Source organism: Bacillus rossius, chromosome 16 (genome assembly GCF_032445375.1).
Source record: "Bacillus rossius redtenbacheri isolate Brsri chromosome 16, Brsri_v3, whole genome shotgun sequence".
Classification (NCBI taxonomy): Eukaryota; Metazoa; Arthropoda; class Insecta; order Phasmatodea; family Bacillidae; genus Bacillus; species Bacillus rossius.
Genome location: NC_086343.1, coordinates 37,816,779 through 37,840,367, shown reverse-complemented (window position 1 = coordinate 37,840,367; position 23,589 = coordinate 37,816,779). Strand labels below are relative to the sequence as shown.

General features: G+C 30.9%; 1 protein-coding gene across 2 annotated transcripts in view; it reads right to left on the bottom strand.

Moving 5' to 3' along the window:
* Nucleotides 1-2,556: 2,556 nt before the first annotated feature.
* LOC134540122 (solute carrier organic anion transporter family member 74D-like) overlaps nucleotides 2,557-23,589 on the bottom strand; it is an 86,000-nt gene continuing 64,967 nt past the window's right edge. For both annotated transcript variants that reach the window (XM_063382648.1, XM_063382646.1), the window contains exons 7-13: nucleotides 21,939-22,103; nucleotides 19,621-19,816; nucleotides 8,349-8,499; nucleotides 7,552-7,790; nucleotides 5,914-6,017; nucleotides 4,194-4,295; nucleotides 2,557-3,118 (exon numbers count right to left, since the gene is read on the bottom strand). In XM_063382648.1, coding sequence (XP_063238718.1) covers nucleotides 2,976-3,118; nucleotides 4,194-4,295; nucleotides 5,914-6,017; nucleotides 7,552-7,790; nucleotides 8,349-8,499; nucleotides 19,621-19,816; nucleotides 21,939-22,103 — 1,100 coding nt within the window. In that variant the 3' untranslated portion in view covers nucleotides 2,557-2,975. The remainder of the gene's footprint in view (nucleotides 3,119-4,193; nucleotides 4,296-5,913; nucleotides 6,018-7,551; nucleotides 7,791-8,348; nucleotides 8,500-19,620; nucleotides 19,817-21,938; nucleotides 22,104-23,589) is intronic.

Sequence of the window (23,589 nt, the reverse complement as noted above, 5' to 3'; positions counted from 1 at the left end):
ATCTCAATTCCATGTTGTATATGGTTTCTGTTAATTAACTCATATGATGTAGCTCTATATTATGACAAATAGTCAAAAGTAAAATGAAAACAGAGAAACCAACGCCTGGTCGAAATCATTGTTTTACCTTCTGGAACCAAAGATCCCCTCAGTCATCAGGTGAGAGTGACGAGGCGGGACAGAATCAATGTTAACTATTTCCATTACAGGCCGTGGAATGGCAACATTAGTTGTAAACATCACTGCAGCTACAGGTGTCCTTGAAGTTCAGCAGACCATGACCTTTAAATCACTATAGTCATTATGGCAACATTCTGGTGCAAACGATCACACGAAATAAGTAAAGCTTGGATCCTACAGCTATACTAATTAACAATAAAATACTAACCAGATATTATAAGGTAAAACCAGAGATATTTCTAAGGGGAAAATTTAGAAGTCTGTTTTAGAAAATTATTTTCTAGACCACGGCAGATACCTATGTGTTTTTCAAGTCTGTCACAGTGTATATTGCACTTAAAGGTTTTTATTTCATTGTGTATCATCTTAAAATTTAATGTTATGATTTTAGATCCTAATCTCTGCTTGTCGATAGTATTAATGTGATTTTTGTTGTTGAAATAAATTTATAAAAATGTATTGAATTGGAAATTAATTTCAATGCATGATAAGGAAAGAAATAACCATTCCTAAATTTTATTTATTCTTTTTATTTAGGAACATTTCATATTAAATTAAAATTATATTAAAACTACAGATTCACTAGAGAATATTATACTTTTAGTCAAAGCAATGTTATAAAAATGAAAGTCTTAAAATTTATTAAATTGATTGAATAAATTAAATAAATATCGTCAAAAATTAGCTCAAGAGTCATTAAAAATATCTACATGTCCTTGCATAATTTTGCTACAATTAAAATTTAATTATCATAGTGGTTATTTTAGCTGATGTAAAAAATCGTTACTTAATATTATGAATTATTAAACCAAATTAAAATCATTAATGGTTGTGGTTTAATTTTTCTTATTTTAGACAAAACTAAAAATATTATGAAAGGAATGTCTTATGGAAATTGTAATTTTACACTTGTTTAATAAACATAACAAACATGACAGGCAAAATTATATAATTACCGTAGTAAAAAAACTGTCATTTTACATTAAATACTTGTGGTAGCAGAGTCTTCATAGCCGTTAGCTGTTTTTTTTTCTTCACCTATATGTGTTGATTAAGTTTAACTCTTGTGCTCCAATAAAACTACTATCGAAAGTGCAATAGAATAATTGCTGTGATTTGGTAAAATTGTCATTGCTGCTGGAGTTGTTTTACTCTGATATTTATAAAAATTTACTGCTTGCATGCAAATTTTTTTACCACAACTTTCAGTTAAATTTACCGCATCGTTGAGTAAATTTGCATTAATTACGAACATATTAATTAATTCGACTATTTACAAAAAAATATTTCATTTAGGATATTACAGCTATTAATGGACAACTTTTACTTAAATGAGTATCTCACTACCTTTTAGTTATTAGGTTGTCTTAACCATTCGACCAAAGTGCACATTAAAAAACTATTAAATAAGAAACACATATTTCGTTACATAATGTAAATTAAATAGGGGTTTGTTCGAATAAATTAAAATTTATATAAATTTTTGCAATTACATATTTACTTTGACAAATATTTAGTTCTTTAACAATGACGTCTGTTTTGATCTAAAAGTACAGTGTAGGGGGGGAAAAGATACTGAAAAATTTAATACGTGATGTATGCGTAATATCACCTAGGCATCCAAATGTGTAATTTAACTCCTTGGTTATTGTAATAAAATGTAAACATTCGTGTGCTTTTACCGAAGTCTGAAGCTAAATTTTATTTTTTAGAAATATTTGCGTAGGATAACACCAACTGTACTAACTTAAATATATATATATGTATGTATATATATATCTATATCTTTATATATATATATATATATATATATATATATATATATATATAGACAAAAATGTAAAATTACTAAACCTTTGTCGATGAAAATTTACGATTTATTTATTTATTTATTTATTTATTTTTTAACTGGCGGTCAGAACACTCAATCTGTCGAAACTTCTTGAAGTTATAATTACGTAGTTCAGAGTTGTAGCAGGTTATCGGTTTAATTGGCAGCCTACAAAATTTTAACAATAACATTTTATTTGAATCATTGCAGGCTACAATAGCAATACAACTACACGTATCTTTTTTTTTTAAGTTTTAAAACCCGCATTTTTTTTAATTAGTTATCTTTGTTTACAATAGAGTAGTGATAAAATTTTTTCTTAAATTAATTACACAGTATAAATTTGTGCTTCATATTATTTTCAAAAAAAATAATGCAAAATTTAAAAAGAAAGGTACTGAAATATTGCAGTTAACATATTGGTTACCATTATTTAATAGTAACAATTGATAAATAATTATTTTAAATATAAATCTAACACAAAATCGTTCTTTTAGCAAAAACATTTCTTATAATATTAGATATACAATTTTTTAAAAATTTAATAACCAACCACAAGAGCAAAAATTTATTTTCGGAGAAAATTACTAAACAAGCATTTTTGTAGTAAACAAAATAATTAATTTTACATTTCAATTTGTTAGTTGAAACATTTTCCATGGCAACAGATGTTAATTGTCACAGAGAGAATGTAGGAAGTAAATGAGATTTGTAGGAATAAGATGTGTGAGAGAGACTGAAAAAATCTAAAATACAATTTTATTTGTATATTAATTTAAAATTAATGAAAGTATTACCTGTATATTATAATTTAAAAAAAGTAATTAACAACTTTAATTATATATAAATAAGTCTATTGTACGGTTCATCAAAGCTGAAATAATTTGCCCACTAACATTTGGATGCTGAGATGTAACCGTCTCTTTATTAATGAAGTAATTATGGCAAAAACGTGAAAGTGGTGCTAGTTTTTGACTTTCACCAAAATGCTGGGTTTATTTTCCGATAAGATTTCTTCTTTTTCTTCACTCTCAGCATCATACAAGTTAAGATTCTTTGCTAGAGAAAGCAATTTAATATCCAGCAAGGTCGAAATAGCTATCGCTCCTGAAAAAATAAATAAATTATTGCCTACAAACATTTATGCTACATAATGTGTAATTAATCTGGAAATACGAATTTTGCTTTGCATATTGTTGCAATAGGGGATAAGTCGTGAACATTCGAAATAGTAGAGAATTTGTCAGTTACAGAAATAAAACCCTTTGTTTTTGACAAGATCCTGTTTTAAAGGCAGGGAATTTTCGAGAAAACATTTTAATGTTCATTAGACTGCTTTAAGGTATCCCCGTGCCAGCGATTTTCCTCCTTTTACTAGACTCCGTCTGCAATAGAAGCCATTACGTTCTCTTCTGCACACAATTCCTGTGATTCGTGTGCTGACATAAACCTAAACAGTCATGAAATGTAGACGATATTACAGCGATTTCACACTCAGCTTGTTTCAAAATGTTTTCGGGAAAAATTCATGCCACTACCTACTTTAGATGGTTTAGTGTACTTGTGCTCTTTTATTCTGTATTTTTTTTTTTCATGTTGTTCATGAGTCATAATTTTCTGAGACAGACAAATTTTACGAAATAAAGTATGCCCATAATTATTTTTGGTGGTGATAAGATATAATTGAGGATGATTTTAAAGATGATTGTGATAATGATGATGATTTTAAAGATGATTCCGATTACGATGGAGGTTTTAAAACGATTTTGATAATGATTTTAAATATGATTCTGATGATTATTTTGAAGAGGGTTTTGGTGATGATGATTTTGAAGATGATTTTGGTAATGATGATGATTTTGAAGATGATTTTGGTGATGATGATGATGATTTTGATACTTTGGTATTCGAGTCTAAGCATGGGATCCGTAGGTGTTGGTGGAAACCGTGGCACACCTGGGTATTCATTGAAGGTGGATTATGCGGTGGTTTAGAATTTCCTTCCATGGCATGGACGTAAGAGGCAACTCAACACCCATTTCTGGACACAGAAAATAAATTTCCCGGACCCAGCCAGGAATCTAACTGAAAAGATATTTGGCAATAAAAGTTATAACATCACATAATTACAATAAATACGTCAAATTGTTAATGTACGCTGTTCATGCCACGAGTAACTTACCTGCACCCATAAGATTGAAGTACAGACGAAACTTGTTGTTGTCGTATATCCAACAGTTACCTTTCGAATCGCAACTCGAATCCCATACCAAGCACGTTGTATCTGCATAGAAAAAATTGTTCTGTTTAGGGAGTAGAGACCTAAATTGCATTGCTTCTAGTATTTGGTGTATTTTGCACATGATTTTAAATAAATTCGTTAACTTGTACTGAAAGCATGAAATTATGTGGTACACAGTTTTAGATTAACCATTTGTATGCAGCCTTCGTCTTGATATAATGTGTTTTTAAATACCACATTCTTAAATAAATGAAATTAGGGTTTTCCAAAACCAAAGGTACCTGAGATATTAATTTATTAGTAGAATTCAGGGTTAAAGCAATAAAAAGAAAGTATTTCCAAGACCATAGAACTGAGTTTTTCAGGGTTTAGAAAAAAAATCTATTTTAATTTATTTATGAATGATATACTTGAAAAAATGAGTTTTAAGACGAATGCTACATGCGAATGGATAATCCAAAAAAGTATACAACTTGATTTCATGTTTTCAGTACATGTTAGGACTGACATTAAAATTGACCTTAGTTCCTGAAAACCATTAAATAAGAGTAGTATATAAAAGTATTTCCTGCACCAGGTTCAGAATTATTTACGCCTGATCGTATACCGTCAATATTTTGCCATTTTTGCGAATGATAAGTCTTCCCTGCTATTGCTGTTTGTCAAGTTTGCAATCGCAGCACCATGCTCACTGTCGGTCCAAACTGCGTTATTCGCTCAAACTCAACCATGCGCACATACCACGACCAGCAGGAGTAGTGCGCATTTGACAAAAGCGCTTTCACAACAAACGTGTACAGAACGTGTCTGAAACGGAGAGAGTTTCATACCGTGAAGGGTGATGCTATAGGGACGAGAAAAATTCGCGATTTCAATGACCACTAGGATAGAATCCACGATTCTCTATGTACTCGGGCAACTATCACCTGGTAATTGGCTACCGACTCGGGATACCTGTTTATTGCGATTCTTATGATTCGATACTTCTTTTGTTGTGAGTGTTTGCATTGGCTCAGAGTCCTTCAGGTAAATTGCTGTCCAATCACTGACGCAGCATTAAGCTAAACGAGTTTGGATTTACAGCCTGTCTCGAGAGGAATCCGCGAATTTTTCCGGTCTCTAGTGATGCACAACAGACTGCGTGACCAACTCGAGGGTGTTTTGTTTGTAATTCATTGAGCAGGGGCTGGCATGATGCTGCAAACCTTCATGCTGGTCGCTGGTGCGTGTGGCCAACTCTAGGGCCGCTTTGCGGGGTCAGGCAAGTCACGTCTCAGCAACTTTACTTTGCCTACCGCGCTCACTCGTACTTTCAGTGCCAGGCCTTGACGGAGACTGACGCTGTATAGGAATCACCCTCTGTGCGTCAGCCGTGCTGCGTCAGATGCTGCAGAGGAATCCCTACCCGCGGCGCATTAGAACGTCCCGTCAGCCAATGGAGTGGTGTCTGAAGCCCGCCAAATTCAAATGTGCGCGCTACTGTTCGCATCAAGGTTCCGTTTCCGGAAATATGACCCTTGACATAAGTTGCTTGTTATGACATCCTTGCCACCCGTGAAATTTATGCCCTTCAATTTGCGAACATTCTGTATACTACATGCAAACGTTTATGTTAATATGGTATTATTTTCATGAATAAGATCACTGCAAGAAAACTCACCCATCAATGCTCCATAAATTATCGGCGTGGGTAGCAATCCGAAAACACTGATAACTAAAAGGCTGAGTCCTTGAGCCAGCGTCTTATCCTTTTCATCGACACATCTGGAACCACAAGGCGTTAGTACAGTGTTTCTTAAAATACTAAAAGTATTACAACCTGCAAAAATTTTGACATTCTTGCTCGGAGCTGAGATTACAACAGCCCGTCGCGTCTGTCCGTCGATCGGATGTGACCTGCAGCCTATCAGAGCGCAAGAAAAACTCAATCCACCCATCCGTCAACAGTTCGTAAAACTCATACTTTTTGCCAGACGGACGAATGGATTATATATATGGCTTGGTTGCGCCGGTAAACTGGCACCAGAATTCACGCCAGCAGAGAATGTATTTATTCGGTTAGATATTTTGCATTATAACAAACAACGGCTGCTTAATGTTACGCCCGAACAATTAAACTATGACTCTAAATTTCTCCAAGGATTTTCTAACACAATACGTGCAGGCACACGATTCTAATAATAAGCAACTTCGAACTTCATCTCTGAGAAAGAAAACATGGATTGTTAGAAATACTGATTTGCGAAAATATTCTGACGCACGGGTAAAGTAAATTCGTATGTCACTTTTCTAGATGCGTGGTGTCGGACGCAAGCCTAAGCCTAAGAAATTTTTAATTGTACACAAACTGGTTTTTTTTCTCATTAAGGTATGCAGAATTATTATGTTATTTTTTTATGAAAAATGGGAAAGGAAACAAACCGACAAATTTTTATGCTTCAAGCAAGATTTTTCAAAATATTTTCAATTTGAATTTGCCCAATCAAATATATACGTGTTCTCTTGAATAAAGATGGTTACTCTGAGAAAGTTTTATTTTTAACTCCCACCCTTTTCATAAATAAAAATATCGTCTAACACAACATTTTTACGATTAAAGAAGTCCCGTTTTCTGTTTAGTTTTTATAGTACACTATACAAAATTAATTTTTTTGTTACTTTTCACACATTACATTGAACCATACATAATTTCAATTTAACCGATCACAACGTCTAAATTACCATAATCAGTTGTTGCATCATCCATACACTTTCGCATTCTTGATTCTTTCCTTGACATTTGAAGATTTCAACCTTTCACACTTGCTACGTAGATAACTATTCATTGTCTATTTATAGGGACCGGAAAAATTCGCGGGTTGAATGACCTCCAGGATGAACTCCATAGTTCTACGTACTCTCGGTCAAATGTCACCCGCCCATTGGCTGCTGTCTTGTGAGACCTCCCAACGTAGCAGCCTGTGATTCGTATAAAGCTTTGGTTGGGTGTTTCTCATTGGCCCAAAGTCCTCCAGGTGAGTTGTGAGCCAATAGCAGAGGCAGCACTGAGGTATAACTATTTATATTTTAGCCTATCGCGAAATGAAATCGCGAATTTTTCCGGTCTCTATCTATTTATCAATTGTTCTTCTCCATAGAACTAGCATTACTTGGTTATTTAACTACTTTGAACTGAGAGAAAAAGCTGACACGATCATGTTATTTAAAAATTATATAGGTTTTTATTAACGTAGTCATATTTGCATTGCACTGCATACCACCCAATTATGAATGCACTTTCAGAGTGAACTATGCGTACCTTAAATTCAGAACGACGTTCGCCACACGACCAGAGCCAAGCAGTAGCTCGATGACAAACAATATGCCGAGATACATGTGCAGCATAGCGGAGCAGTCAACTGGGCATGGTCCATTGGCTATAGTGACGCTTGCTTCGTCCAGGTAGGATACCGTTGCTGAGGCAGAATATCCCCCAGTCCTAGTTGGTGAGCTCTTGTTGAACCACACGTCAGGGATGCAAGTGCAGTTGGTGAAATACTGTGGATGGGGGAAAAGGTTTTCCAACTTTATGAGAATATTTACACGTAAAACAGTAGAAAAGTTAATTGAATTGTTTGAAATTATTATTCACAGGAAACAAAGTCAGAGTTTAACAACGTGATACATATGTTACTACGTATTTGTTTTCAGTATTTAAGGCACAGTTGAATATGTAACTGTGGCACTAGTGTATTTTTAATAAAGTTTTATATGCGAGATTTATTTGAAAACTCAAACACTAAAAACGGAAGTACAATCACGACCACTATAGTCCTACATAGTTTTAATTTGTTAGTGTTTAGAATATAGATATGTTTTCCGTTTCATTAGCGAAGTATTATAATGTTATTGTAACATAGTTGAAGTAAAAGCTGGTAGATAGGTATAATAATTCACGAAATAGCGACATACATACATTTGTCAATACAGTACTCATTATTGATAATTGTGAACTCAAAAACGCCATGTATTTCACAATGCCGTATTAGGTGTTCATATTAGCCGAATACACACCAGAAGCTATTTCTATAAAGATAGTCAGGCCTAATCACTTACCACAACTGACCCATTAGTATCAAGGTAGTTAGACTTGCATCCGATATGACAAGGGGAGAAAAATGTAATACTCTTCTCAGCATAGCAAACAGGCTGGTATTTCACATTTTGACAATCACACATGTCATTGCACTCGTTCTGGAAATTAGCCCTGAAATTTTTTTAATTATACATGTTTATGTAAATTGATAAAAATTATCAATTATTATAAATTAAATTTAAAACATACCTCAAGGTAAAGTAAAAATTTTAATATAGATGTTTATTAAAATTAATATATATATATAATTAATTATTGGTACTTAAATATAAGTAAATAAATCATGAAATACCTTTACACAAAGTCTTTCTATTTCCTGTCCAACTTTCAGAGGCACTCATTTCTTTCCAGTCATTGAGGTGATTATTAATTAGCTATTTATTTATTATCTTTCTGTGACTATTAGGCCAAAGTTTCAGAAAAACAAATCTTTAGATAAACATTATCTTTCCTAAATACTTTTCATTAGTCTGGACATGACAAACTGTTTGTAAAAGGTTTTTTACACTAAAAAATTTTGGTTGTGTTTAAATTACTATAAAAACTAATGAGCTAGAAAGTACTTTTTGTTTAGGAAACCTACAAACGTTTAATTCATTTTGTGTTAGTATGGCATTTAAATGCTTAACGTTAATATCATATATTACTACATATAATTAGAAATTCTAGGGTTTCATGGTTATAAGTTGTCCATCTTGTGAAAAATTACTAGAAGTCCGCTGTGGTTGTAATACGTAAAACCTACAATTACTATCCCGGAGTGAAAATGTTTGCACTTTTCCTTTTGTTGTTTTTTGGTAAATATTTTAAAAACGATAAAAAATTAAAATAGTCTGCAAAAATTATATTGGATAGTGAAATTTTAAAACTTTCTTAATATAATATTAATATAAACAACATTTCATATAATTTACTAAGTTTTTTAAACAATACACCATCCAAGAGTCTGTTGCTTATTTTTCACTTAAATAGAATGTATATATCAACTTTTAAATATAATTGTCAAGAAGTCTCTTCAGAAAATAAGCAGCACTACTTTTTATTTGAGTAGTTCATTCAAATGTGAATTAGCACCACAGTAGAATTTTTTTATATGTTAACGCTTGGAGCAAAGTTTTTAATTTTTCCTATTAATACTTGACTATTGCGATATAATAAGGTGAACCAACTAAGTTGAATCTCAATAGTAAAATCTTCGATTCTGTTTCTGTATGTACATAGTAATACCTATATATATCCATGGAAAATTATATAATAGAGAGAAATCTTATTGTTGTCATTAATATGAAACACAACTTTATTTTTCCATTCTTCTCCTTAATTGCTTCTGGAATCATAGTGAATTTCTGTGTAAAATAATGTAAGTGAAATTTTACATCATTTTTGTCGTAATATATGGAACCCATAGCGAGTCATAAAGGTCTTATGAGCAAAGATCTGTAATCGTTTTTGCACAGAAAACCATTGTAAACAAGGACAAGGAATTGCACTGTGTTATATATTTTTAACACGTTCCTTGATTAAACGTTTCCACCAAATATCCTGATACTATTTCAACTAGCAACATTCCTGCCTGGAAATTTTTTTATGCATTTTTGAAGCTAAATGTGAAATGAATATAATTATTTGGTGCTGAATCCATGACATCTGCTATGGTTCATTCATTTTATTTAATAGTGGACTCTAAATTTTAGATCCAAGTGTCACAGAAAACATTTCAGCTCCAAGTATAGAAATTCACATTAAGTTACACACCCTTAATACAATGTCCCAATCGTTAATATTAATTGCCAAACGTTTCTTACAACAATATGATTAATACATCACTTGATCACATAAGATTGATTTTTCATGATAAAGCTTTAGGTTTTTGGGAAAGAAATTAAGAATGACTGTTTCATAAATGTAGAAAAATATATCGCCTACTAACATTTTACGTTTTTGTAACCTCATTCTACAAAAAATAATAATGTAGTGTTACCAATTAACACTTGCTGATATCGGATTTTTAGGATTTGTTCTTTTTTTAATTTTTGGGAAACGTATAAAGCAATATAATCCTTGATTAGACAATTTTATTTATAATTATTAAATTAAAAAACTGTTTTAGGCAGGTAACTTTAATTTTTTATGTGTAACATTTTTTTCACAAAAAGTTTAATTTGGGATTTTTGGGAATGAACCATTACAACATTTGATTGCAGTGATCGCAGGAAATCTTTTCCAAAACGAAACTACTGTACAATATTTCTTCTTAGGTGGAAACCATGTGTGAGTAACTAGGAAGCAGTTTAATTTTACAGCGAAGAGTCCACATTTTAGATTTCAATTGTCACTCAAAAATGGTAATATTTATGCAAAAAATAAGGCATCCCCATTTGTGAAAAAGGGTTAAATAAACTTTGTTTGTATTCTAGTGGAAAAATTTTAGAAGCCTTTTTTTAAAGATATTTTGAAAAAATAAAATTTCGCAAAAATTTAATTATTAAAAACCTAAATAATACACGTACACTGTCACATATTGGCCAAATGCCTATATTTCCCACTTAAATAGGTTTAAAAAAAAAAATTTAATACTATTCAATTGCTATTCTATCTTATAGATATAAATATTTTTATTATTTTTTGTATAATTTTAAACCAAACCTTTTACGTCTTACGCTGATAAAACTTAAGCTTAATTTTTATAATATCTCAAAATAATTAAATGTTTTAAGATAAACCAAAAATTTTATTTAGCGCGTTGTCTTTTGCACTATGCGATCTTAAAAGTAATATTTTAAAAGAATGTTATAAATTAAAATAATAAATATAATTAATTAATAATTAATAAAATTAATAATTAATAAAAATTAATAATTAATAGTATTAATAGTATTAAATGTATGCATATTAAATCAGTAAAATAAAATAATAATTTTCAAAGCAATTAAAACCTAAACACAATTTATAACTATTGATAACCTTTACAAAATAACGCAATAGCGTAAATGTTTGAAAAATATTAGGATTTAATTACTAAATTTAACTTTTAAAGAAGAAACCATATTTGTTAGTTTGTTCTTGTGAGAAATTTATTTTAAAGGTGTAATGAAACAAAACACCTTTTGTTTATAAATTATACACAATGAATTTAAGAGAATTATGAAACTGGCAAAATCATTGAAAAAGGTAGTAAATATTATTTATTGCATATCAATCATTTTTGCAATGACATATGTATTTTTCCAAACAATATATATATATATATGTGTGTGTGTGTGTGTGTTAATATTATTACCCATCAATTGCATTTTTTTTTTTTAAATATTTTTGAACGAATAACCCATACGTTGTTGAACAAAATAAAATTTATTGAATTTTTTCAAAGGAAAAAAGTTTAACCGAGATTAATTAACTGTGTGGTACAGCGCACATAGGGACGTCCAAAAATTTATAAAAATCGAAATATGTATATAATTGATTATTATTACTGTTTTTTTTTATTAGTGACATTAATTTGGTAACAGTTCCAATGATTGTTTTATTGCGGAATTGTAACGATATTGCGACCTCTTTGACATTAGTAATGTAACAGTATTAACATTATTCTATGTTTGTTTTTGAAAAGAGGAAAAAAAATATTGTTCCAAGCAAGCAACTATGTTGAGTGAATATTATAGGCCAGTCAACAAGAGGCAAAGTAAGCACTTTTTACCAGCAGACCTGAAATTTTGATATAAGGGTAATTCGAGGACGCTGAATCGAATGGTGCTAATTTTTTTGAAATCGGACGTGAAGTTTTTGGAGAAAAGGGTTAAAAATTCGTTTGATTCAGTTTTTCTCGGAATATAGGCGTTTAAGCGAAAAAGTTTCAAACAAAAGTTGTGGAGGATTAAAAAATACATAAAAAAGGTTCCCAGGTCCATCTGCGTATTTGCAAACATGAGCGACAATTATTGGAAAGAAAGTAGTAAAGCGTAATTGTAAAAGTAGGGCTAGTGTACGTGCGAGCGTACGTGTGAACTAAACACAAACGAAGGGTCTTCGGCTATTCTCGGGCCTCTCCGTCATGGCTAGCTAGTGCGAGTGAGACGGAAACATTTGACCTCCCTTTTTATTATTTCACGCGTGTCGAGCGTCATTTTATATATGTATGTGTACATATATATATATATATATATATATATATACACACTAGATAATGCCCGGCATGCGTTGCAATGCCTCAATCAATTTTTTTTTTGTAATTTTTTAAACGTATACTAAGCATCTCTCTTTATCTCTCTAATTCTCTATCTCTCTATGTATATCTCTATAACTCTCTCTATCTTTATATTTATATCTCTATCTCTCTATATATCTTTCTAGCGGACCCGACGGACATTGTCCTGCCCAAATGTACTTTTTGTGAGATATGGATATGGCGGTAAGTATTTCTACGCTGGACATTTTGTATCTTCTCATTATACATACCCCTCCTCTTGGGCACGCCACTGCCGTTACCAAAAACCTTTCCCATGGTTACGCAGAAGGCAACAACAATGCAAAAGCATGTTGCCATGGAGGCTAATTATCAACAATGCTTAGTTTTTTTGCTTTTAAAGCGTGTTTTTTTTTAGTTTTTCTTAACTCAGAATCGAGATAAAATATCCAATTGTGAATCTAAACCATCCTCGAATCCCCGTGAACTCACACACAAAATTTCATCAAAATCGCGTACAAACAGGCAGACAGAAAAAGTACTGTTTTATTATAGTAAGATAGATAGATTATTCTTACATGTTCGCATCCATGCAGTAGGTATATGAAAAATCAGCATGCATAGCCCCACACCTATAACTATACGTATCTGCTGCCCACGACTTTTTCCGCATGTAATTTTGTATTATCTTGCACAATTTAGAAATTTAAACATTATAACATAACAGTTGATACAGTTGTAGTTTTCTTATGTTCACAAATGATAATTTTTCTCACCTCTATTTCAGTCTTTGCAATAAAAATATGTTACCACCTAAATTTTGAGTAAATATGTTTCTACTTTTAAATGTAATGACGGGAAGACACTTCATAAAATGTCTTTGTAAACCACATTTACTGTTTTTTCCGTCTTGAGCTAGAATGTAAAGATTGTCTGCATTACTGACCCGCGAGCAAGCAACATACATTTCAGAGAGAGAGAGAGTGAGAGAAAGACACCTATTGAATGTCTATCTAACTAATTTTTTTATGAGAGCATATTTTCATTAAATAAATCATGAAACCATTCAACGATAAAAGCTGTTTATTTAATTAAGCGGACGGGTTCGCTCCAAGGAGAAAATTGACGCGGCGAGACCTCGTGGACATAGAGAAATGACACACACTCACTATTTGTGTGGCTATGAAACATGATTTTTTTCTGCAATTTAAATTGTAATATACAAAAAGGGTATTGAAAATTGAAACAAATATGGCGACACTATAAACTGTCAGGATCTTTTTTTTTTCTTACTCTCTACTTAGTTCCTTACAATAGCAAAATTAATGGCTTCTAATAATGCGTTGCAATTTTTGCTTTTAAAGCGTGTTTTTTTTTTAGTTTTTCTTAACTCAGAATCGAGATAAAATATCCAATTGTGAATCTAAACCATCCTCGAATCCCCGTGAACTCACACACAAAATTTCATCAAAATCGGTACAGCCGTCTAAGAGGAGTTCAGTGACATACACACGCACACAAGAAATATATATATAAAGATATATATATATATATATATATATATCGGCGGATAAGAGCGCCGTTTTTAAATCGAATCGTGATGCTTATAGCACGTCGTTTTCTTATTTATTGTCAAAAATAGTGTCCACAAATAAATAAAAATAAAACAATATTTCATTTGAACAGAAACTAATAGTTTCCGAAACCATTTTTCTTCAGTCATATTTGTTCATCAAATTGAATACATATTGTTTTTAAGATGAAATTAAAAATTTAAAAATATTTCTAGTAAATACTGCATTTTATAAAATTTTATATATAGATTTTTTGCCGCATAAAATATCAATTTGTATATCAAATTGAATACATATTTGCAAAAGTATAATTTTATGTCTATACATAAAATTAATTTTTAATATACAGGAAAGGATACTAAAAACCTAGAATTAATTTTTTGTCTAGATATAATTATAGTTCATTTTTTTATGGTATAAGAAAACATTAATGTATTTTTTCAGCTTCAAAGTCGTTAAAATTGCAGGAAAAAATTTTAATGGGCCACAAAATAATTGGAATTTAAATTCGATGAATTAAAATTATACTACGACTGCGTGCTATTTCAAACTAAAAATTTTAATACTACAATTATAATAATTCAATTAATTGAAATAAATTTTATATCGCATGGAATTTGTATTTTGCCCACACAAAATAGTCATTGCCAATTTTCACGATGTGAATAATTCAAATATTAGAATCAAATTAAGTGTATTATTTTAATTCCACGAAATTTTATTCAGAATTTAAAATTATGTACAGAATTATAACTCTAATAAAAAATATATATAATTTAATTTTTCACATTAAAATTTGGGGCATTCAGTTGAGTATATAATTTTAATCCTCAAATTTAAATTATTGAAAATATTATGAATAAAAAAACCGTGATAGTTCTATGAACAAGGTGACTGATCAAAAACGGGGCGCTCCGGATTCGTGTATCGTATTCTTTTCGTTTCGTGTACAAATTGGTATTACTGTTGTAATTATTACTTTTTTTTTCTTTAGAATTGTGTATTGATCCGTAGGACGATTCGGAGCAGAAAATTTGTTTAAACGTTATATATCTCAGTTTGCAAACGTGTTGTGCTGTGTGAGTTTGGTATGCTGCATCTACGCACTTCGAACTTTTTTTTTTTTTTTTTTTTTTTTTTTTCAAAAACTATATCTAGGTAAGTTCAATATTCACATATGTTATTTTCATATACAATTATAATTGTAATCGAAAGAACTCGGACATATTAGATTCACTTAGAATTTCTATAAATTTTCGATTATTGATTAATTAATTTTTTGATAATTTATTATTATTTATTAATAATTCTGTTTCATATAGAATTTCTTTATTATTGGTTAATAAATTCATTAAATTAATTTTTTATCATTTAATAATTGTTTATCATTTAACTATTGATAAATAATTATTGATTTATAATCTGTTATCAGTTTATTAAAATTAATTAATAAAAATTAATATTTACTAATTGTTAATCAATTTATTATTGATTAATATATGATTATTATTTAAAATTTTAATATAATTATAATTATAATAAATTATATTAAAATTTTCTGTTGTAAGGAATGAATTTTTCATTTAAAAATTTTCTCGAAGTTGAACGTTCTATGAGCTATTTTTTTGTTAATATTTTGGGAACATGGATACATTTTGCTCCGCTTCTATTTTACACATGGTTGTCATGTGGTTCTCAAAACAATTGCTGTACGCACATGTTTTTATATTGTAGGCGGGACCTTTGTATATTCTGTTATGTCTACAATATTCTAGCCTAGACATTTTATTATTCCTAATTCTTTTTTTTAGAAATCTTAAAGTTTCAAAAAAAACTTCTAAAGATATGTTGAAATGTTTGGGTGAATCTTTTTTAATTAATGTATAAGCAAACTTATTAAGCAGACATTTAGACACAGTTGCGCTTATCTAAGCGAGTATAGTTTGAAGCTCTTAAAACATTACGTCTTAATTCTATACTATGTATATAGTAATAGAAAACACATTAAAAATTATAATTATAAATATATTAAGGAAAAATTTCCCAAAATCAGTAAACGCCATCAACGAAAATAAAAGTATAACATTAATTATTTGAACGCTAAGATAACTATAAACGAACTATAATGAGTTATAATTAACAAAATTTTAGTAACAGTTGATGACTGACTACAAAATTTCAAATAATAAATGATGGGATATTTCTAATTATTAATAAATAATTATAAATTATTAAAATGGTTTCGGAAACTATTGGTTTCTGTTAAAATGAAATATTGTTTTATTTTTATTTATTTATGGTTCACTATTTTTGACAATAAATAATAAAACGACGTGCCATAAGCATCACGATTCGATTTTAAAAAGCGCGCTTATACGCCGATATATATAGATACTAGCTTTTACCCGCGGCTTCGCTCGCGTTGTGTCTTTAAATCATTTTCAAAGATCATTGCAAAAAAAAATATATGGTAATTGTTTTTTTATTGCGTAACTGGAATCATCAGTATTTAAAAATTCTAGCATACAATTTAGCTTAAAAAACTGACAACCTTTATTGAAATATGTTTAACTATTACAAGAAAAAATTAATTTTAAATTCTAACACTATAAAAAATGCTCATAGTATTAACGTAGAATAAATAAATAAATAAATAAATGAATATTCTGCCACAATTGTGTGATCCGAAGCCTGGTTCCATTACATAATCGAGGAGCATTTAGATTTCGTATAAGCGTAACTTTTAGGTAGATTAAGTTGCATTTGAAGTTTATGAGAGGGTATACCCTAAATTCAAGTGAATTTAAAAACTCTGCAGGATATGAAGTGCTTTGTTCTGTATCCATGATTCTATGTATTGACAAATTCTCCTTAATTTTCCCTCGCAACTCTTTTAAAATGTAAGTGTAGATTTTATTAACGATATAAATATTTTGGTGCCAATATTGCTCTTGCGTACAACCACTGATCACTATTCAAATTTTGCTGAAATTCCGGGAAAAGTTGAGTAATTAGATACACATAATTTTCACTAAATTACAAAATTCTATTGAAAGTAAAACATAACCTTCAGCAAAAATGTCCAAACAACAATCACCGATGAAAATAAACAAAAACCTAACCTCAAAAAAAAGTTTAACTATTGCTCGGTGGTGACAGAAAATTAAAATTGAATAGTGAATTTACCGCCGGTATTATATTATTAAATTGGCGAATTATTTTATTTATTTATTGAAACGCCAGATGGCGTTAAATTTCATTCAAATTACTCAAACTCACAATCGGACGTTCATACATTGCCTACCAATATCAATTTTTTTGCCCTTCGGAAAAAAACTGTTTATATAGTGTGTATATATATATACACACACACATATATAGTGTTCTCTGTCCTTTACTATACCCTTGAAAATAAGCACACAAAATTTCATGATGATCGGTTGTGTAGTGTCCGCGTGAAAGCGAAACAAAAATAAATAAATAAATAAACTAACTCACATTAGCATTTAGAATATTAGTAATGATATCTATAGAACGCTCGACACTCGACGGCCAAAGACGAAAAATACTCGCTAACGCGTGAAATAATAAAAAGAGAGGTCAAATGTTTCCGTCTCACTCGCACTGGCTAGTCATGACGGAGAGGCCCGAGAATAGCCGAAGACCCTTCGTTTGTGTTTAGTTCACACGTACGCTCGCACGTACACTAGCCCCACTTTTACAATTACGCTTTACTACTTTCTTTCCAATATTTATCGCTCATGTTTGCAAATACGCAGATGTACCTGGGAACCTCTTTTATGTATTTTTTAATTCTCCACAACTTTTGTTTGAAACTTTTTCGCTTAAACGCCTATATTCTGAGAAAAACTGAATCAAACAAATGTTTAACCCTTTTCTCCAAATACTTCACGTCCGATTTCAAAAAAAAATTAGCACCATTCGATTCAGCGTCCTCGAATTACCCTTATATCAAGTTTTCAGGTCTGCTGGTAAAAAGTGCTTACTTTGCCTCTTGTTGACTGGCCTATTATATGTAGCTAGGATTCTGAGTTTTATGCGGACTTAAAATTGTGTGAATTATAATAAATATTTAGATAAGATAATCGGATGAATATATTTAAAATGAAGGGGTAATTCATGCTGTGGAGGCAAGCCTTCACATTCACTGGATTTAGCGGTGCTGTACAAACTGCCGTTCAAAGATTAATATTTTGATCTCACACTGTCTGAATAAAAACATCTATGTGAGAATTTATACTTTGAATTTAAAATTTTAATATTCAAATAAAGACTTAAAAATCTAGTGATCAATTATTTCAGTTTGTGGGAAACCAGTAGTTCGAGTTGAATATCATGAAAAAATTAATACCCTGAGTGAGAAGTCTGTTGAAATGAGTAAAAAAACATAATTTATTGTGGACCCAATAAGAAATTGTACTAAAGGTACTGACATTCCTACAAAGAACTCTTGACTATACATTTGGGTCCTACTAAAATCCTGGCATTTATCCCATCGGGCTTGTTAACCATACGATCTGTGTGAGGGATTCAAACATATGGCGTAAATTTTACTTTCCAAGAAAATAGTAATTACATTTATTTGGTCAAATTTACATATAATTATTGTGCATATTATTTTATTGGTTTAACTCTTATACGTTTACCTGCTTGTTTGTTGTTTTGTAATTATTGTATTTTGCATATGTTTAGTTCTGTAGTTGTTTTAAGGATATCAAAAGCTAGTAAACTGTTGTCTGTTAAACTGACATACTTTATTTTTACACTACTGTAAGTAACTATACTCACACAAAATAGATTCAAACACACAGATGAGTCTGATGTCTAACTCAGAATACACACCAATAAATTGCTACACAGATTAAAATATCTGTTTAAAAAGATTTTCTCACAGGCATGTCTAATTTTTAGTATATATACTTACGTTTTGCGTTCGGGAGTTAGAACTTAAGGACGAAGTTTTAATAAGTAGAAGAGTTTTGGTCGACGTAGTAGATATTATTAGTAATGTCAGATCACACTGGACTCTGAATAGCAGTTACGGATTTTTTTTGCATGACCATGCCATTAATAAACCCTGCATTTAGAGTTAATATGCTTTACCAAGAATCTCGTTGCAACATAACGCACAAAATCACTCATCAGGGCTGGACAATATGTGACTACCATTTTCATTAGGTTTTAACGTGCATACTCCATGATCTCTGTGTGATATCACATATAAACATAGTGGTGCATAAAACAAAACAATTTTATTTTATAATTTACCTATCGAATTAAATCATGGTGTGATTTGCTCTATACCCATCAATGAGTGTTATTAAAATATATATACTATATATTAAAAAAATAAAATATGAGGTAATATGCATGACTGATTCTTTTTAGGTTAATAATGATGTTTTGTTTTTTCTTCGTGTAGAATCAAAAGACCACGAAATGTTTTATACTCACGTGCCTCTGAAGATATCGACACCATAAACGCCATTGGCTTTACAGCCTAAGAAAATTAAGCTTAGACTTCCAGCAACATGCAACAAGCCAATGAAAATATTCCAGCTGAGGACGACTTTTGCCCCTGGCCTGAATTTCCCCATAATTAGTCCAGAGCACATCATTCCCAAAGATATTGCTACTATGAATGTCACGCCTGCAACACATTAAAAGTACGACGGCATTCTTGACTATAAATTTATGATGGATAGAGCTTTTTCATATGAATGTAATTTTATTTGAAATATAATGTAAACTCATTTTGTGATATTTTAATTAAATATGTTACTTTAATGTGCGATATTTTGGTAAGAAATGGTCTTACTTTGTGACAATACAACATTTAAACCAATACATATTTATTTCAGTGTATGCGAATGTTGTACTGAAAAATTCAACACCAATGTTTAATAGTGCTTAGCGTCTATGTTTCGTATAAATTTATTGTTTTATCTGTTTGCAAACTAGCAGCGTATTTTATTTCAACAATTTTATAAAATTAAAATTTTAAACTGCTTTCCACAAAAAAAAAATGGGCGCGTGTACTTATGAATACGCGCGTGAGAAGTTATACTTTTTTGGCATCATTAAAAAATAGTTTTTAATTGCATGCAAATAATTAATTACAATAAAATAATAAAAGGGCTGTAAAAAGATAGTCAACACAATCAATAAAGTTCAGTTTAAATTTTAAAAATTAATAAATAAATTTAGAAAATAATAAATTTATGAAATTATTTGTACTAAATATTATAAGATTCTTGATTTTAAATATTTATTATTGATTATTTTATATTTTAAAAGAAAATTAATAAATTTAATAATAAATTCAATAATTTCATTTAGGTTTATTCATTTTTTTAAATATTTATTATTTTCCTAATTTAATTTTCACTTTTCATTTTTATCAAAAGGTTTTCATTAAATTTGTTCATTAATTTTTATAAATATTTATTATTTATTCAATTTAAAAAAATTATTAAAAATTAATATTTTAATTTGATGTTCGATTTTAATTTTTATCACAATTTTTTTATTAATTTTTTTATTAAATTTTTTTCTTTATTTGGTAAATATTAAATAACCAATAATAAATATTTAATATCCATAATTTTATATTATTTAGTATTAATTATATTAAATAATAATATTTTAATGTATATCACTAAATAGTACAAACGGATAGTTAACCTCAATTATATTGGAGTACTTGAAAAAGTATATAAGCACATATTTTTTACTAATATTATCGAATAGTAAATAATATTAATCAAAATATTCAATTTAAATCACTACTGAATATAATTTATTAGCACATATATAATTCGCACATGTATGAAACTAAAACACGTGTTGTGAATGTAGAAACTAGAAACATGTGGATAAATATTATAAATATGAAAACAGTGATCAGAGGCGACGAGTGTGCCAACATGCGCGACTAATAGAGGTTCTATTTCTATTTTGTTGGTAGCTTTTTTTCGAGACCTAATGAGCGCTTTAGCGGGCAGCTTCAACCTGTTAATTTTGTGTTACAGTGATGCGCGCGCATCTTAAAATTTCACTCTCATCATTTTTTAATAACGCGCCTAAAGAAGTATAACTTCAAAAATAGTTCCTGTTTATAAAGGACTCACATGAAACAAGGTAGAGAGTCACTGGTAATCGGTTAGTAGCTAGATCAAAGGAGCTGGACAAATAGTTGGTACAGAAATTCAGGTGGACAAAGATCAGTTGTTGTAACAGTTACAATCGTATTGCTGGTTGTTGCTAAGATATTGGTAATGAGTATGGCATAATATTATTTTCTTTCTTGGCTCTAGTGAACATTATAAAATGATTTTTCTGACACAAATTTTCCATAAGCGAATAGAAATGAATTTTAAGAAGACTTCTGATGTTTCGGTGAATGTTACCTAAGGACACGCCAAAAAACTGAGACACAACTGTGAACTACGGTTCAAAGTTAGACAAAAGCGTAAATAGCTCGCAATATTCATATTACAAATGTAGGTGGTGAGCATACCCAGCAGTGCGCTGAATATTCATCGATAGTGTAATAACAGGTAAAAGTTAAGGTATGCGCTCACTGGCGCGAAGCGAAGCGAAGAGAAGAGACGTGAATTTTTCCGCGGGGATGAGTTCCATGTTGTTGAATGCGTGTACGCTCACTGCAGGAGAGGTGAATCGTATACAACTGGTGAGTTAACTCAGTTTTTAAATTCAATTCTGAAAGTAATGTTCAATTAATAGAATAAATACTGCCTACAATTTATTACCTGCTACCATACTTGCTCCTGATGCTGATTTGTGGTACTGAGTCTCTGTATATTTAACCAAGTAGAGCCAATATCCATATGCACCCATTATTAACGCACTGTTGGCAATAATGTTGCATATCAGAACTTTGTTTTTTAGAAGTCGTAGCAGGGATTGCAAGAAACCTGGAAACAACAAATCAGTTCCATTATTTAAAAATCACATCCTTCACAGACACGAAATATAAGTTTACTCAAGTGCTTGCCAAAAGTGATCTCAGTTTTTGGGTTTAAGAATTATATCTTTCAATACACCATTTGTGAAACAAATGACACATCCTCTAATTATACACATATTTCTATTCTTTTCAGTCTAAAAACTGGCCAAAGTGGAACAGAAGTTCTCACGCAGATTACAGTTATTTAAATTGTTTCAGTGTATAGCTTACGGTGTGATTATTAATGGTACGAAGAGGGTTATTTAAGATGAGGAAGAGTAACGATTCACTCAAACTTTTAGTTAAACGAGAGGATAAAAACCGCATAAGATATGCCCAAAGGGGCTGGTAATCGTTTCGTACAATCGCTATTGACCAATCATTATCAATGAAGGACAGCTCGGTTCGAAGGCTTCAGGCTTATTCCCAGTAATCGCTGACTGGAGAGCGATTGTGCGATCAGGACAATTTTATACAATCGCAGGCCACCGCTGAGAAGTGGCAAGACAACACAACATCCACGTACTTTAAATGATCCATGCAATTGAGAATTTTTATTTAATACAATTCCTTGGACATACGCCATTTTGAAGTTTTGCACTTTTTGTCATGGGCGAAATTCCAGAACGTAAATCAGCTGATGTAGAACAGATGGACCCAACGATGTGCCTCAAGAAGTATCATGGACAACACTGCGACGACAGCACAGACTAACACGGTGGACTACTAACGACGAGACAGTTTCAACAATAACAGTGAATTCAGTCAGACAACAAAACCTGGACAACGCAGCAAACACACGTATACAACCTACATTACAAACAGATATCATGGCCAACAAAACGACAACACCGACATACAAGATATGTTTCTAATGACACAAACGTTGCTACGTTCCGTCATCAGGCACAAACAGTCGAATGACAAACAGTTCAAAACTGCAATAGCGTCTGGCCAAGAAATTGTATTAAATCAAGTCAACTTCTATTAAGGGATCCTGAGGAAAAAATTCCTGAAGTTATTCATAACCAACCCGACTAGGAATAGAACCAACAACGTTGTCGAAACCAAGCGTCCTAGACACTGGAACAATCGATTTAATTAAGGCGATGGCATTCAGAATGTTTTTAAAAGCTGAACGTGGTAAATTTAGGCGAAACAGAGATATTTTTTTTCAGAAGGCTCCCGAATATGTTATCAGTAGGGGCAGGTATTTTTCGCGAAAATATCTTAACACTTATTAGACTGCAACAATTTATACCCGCACCTGTGGTTTCTTCCTTGTAATTGGCGACTGTCTGCGAGAGAAGTCGTTGCCTTATTTGACCAAGCCACTCAGGACGCGTTTACTTCCGCACTTAATAACTGTGATTGGTGTTGGTTACAATCGATATGTACCTGGGAAGAACACACCCAATCACGAAACACAGACGATGCTACAGTTTTTTAACTCT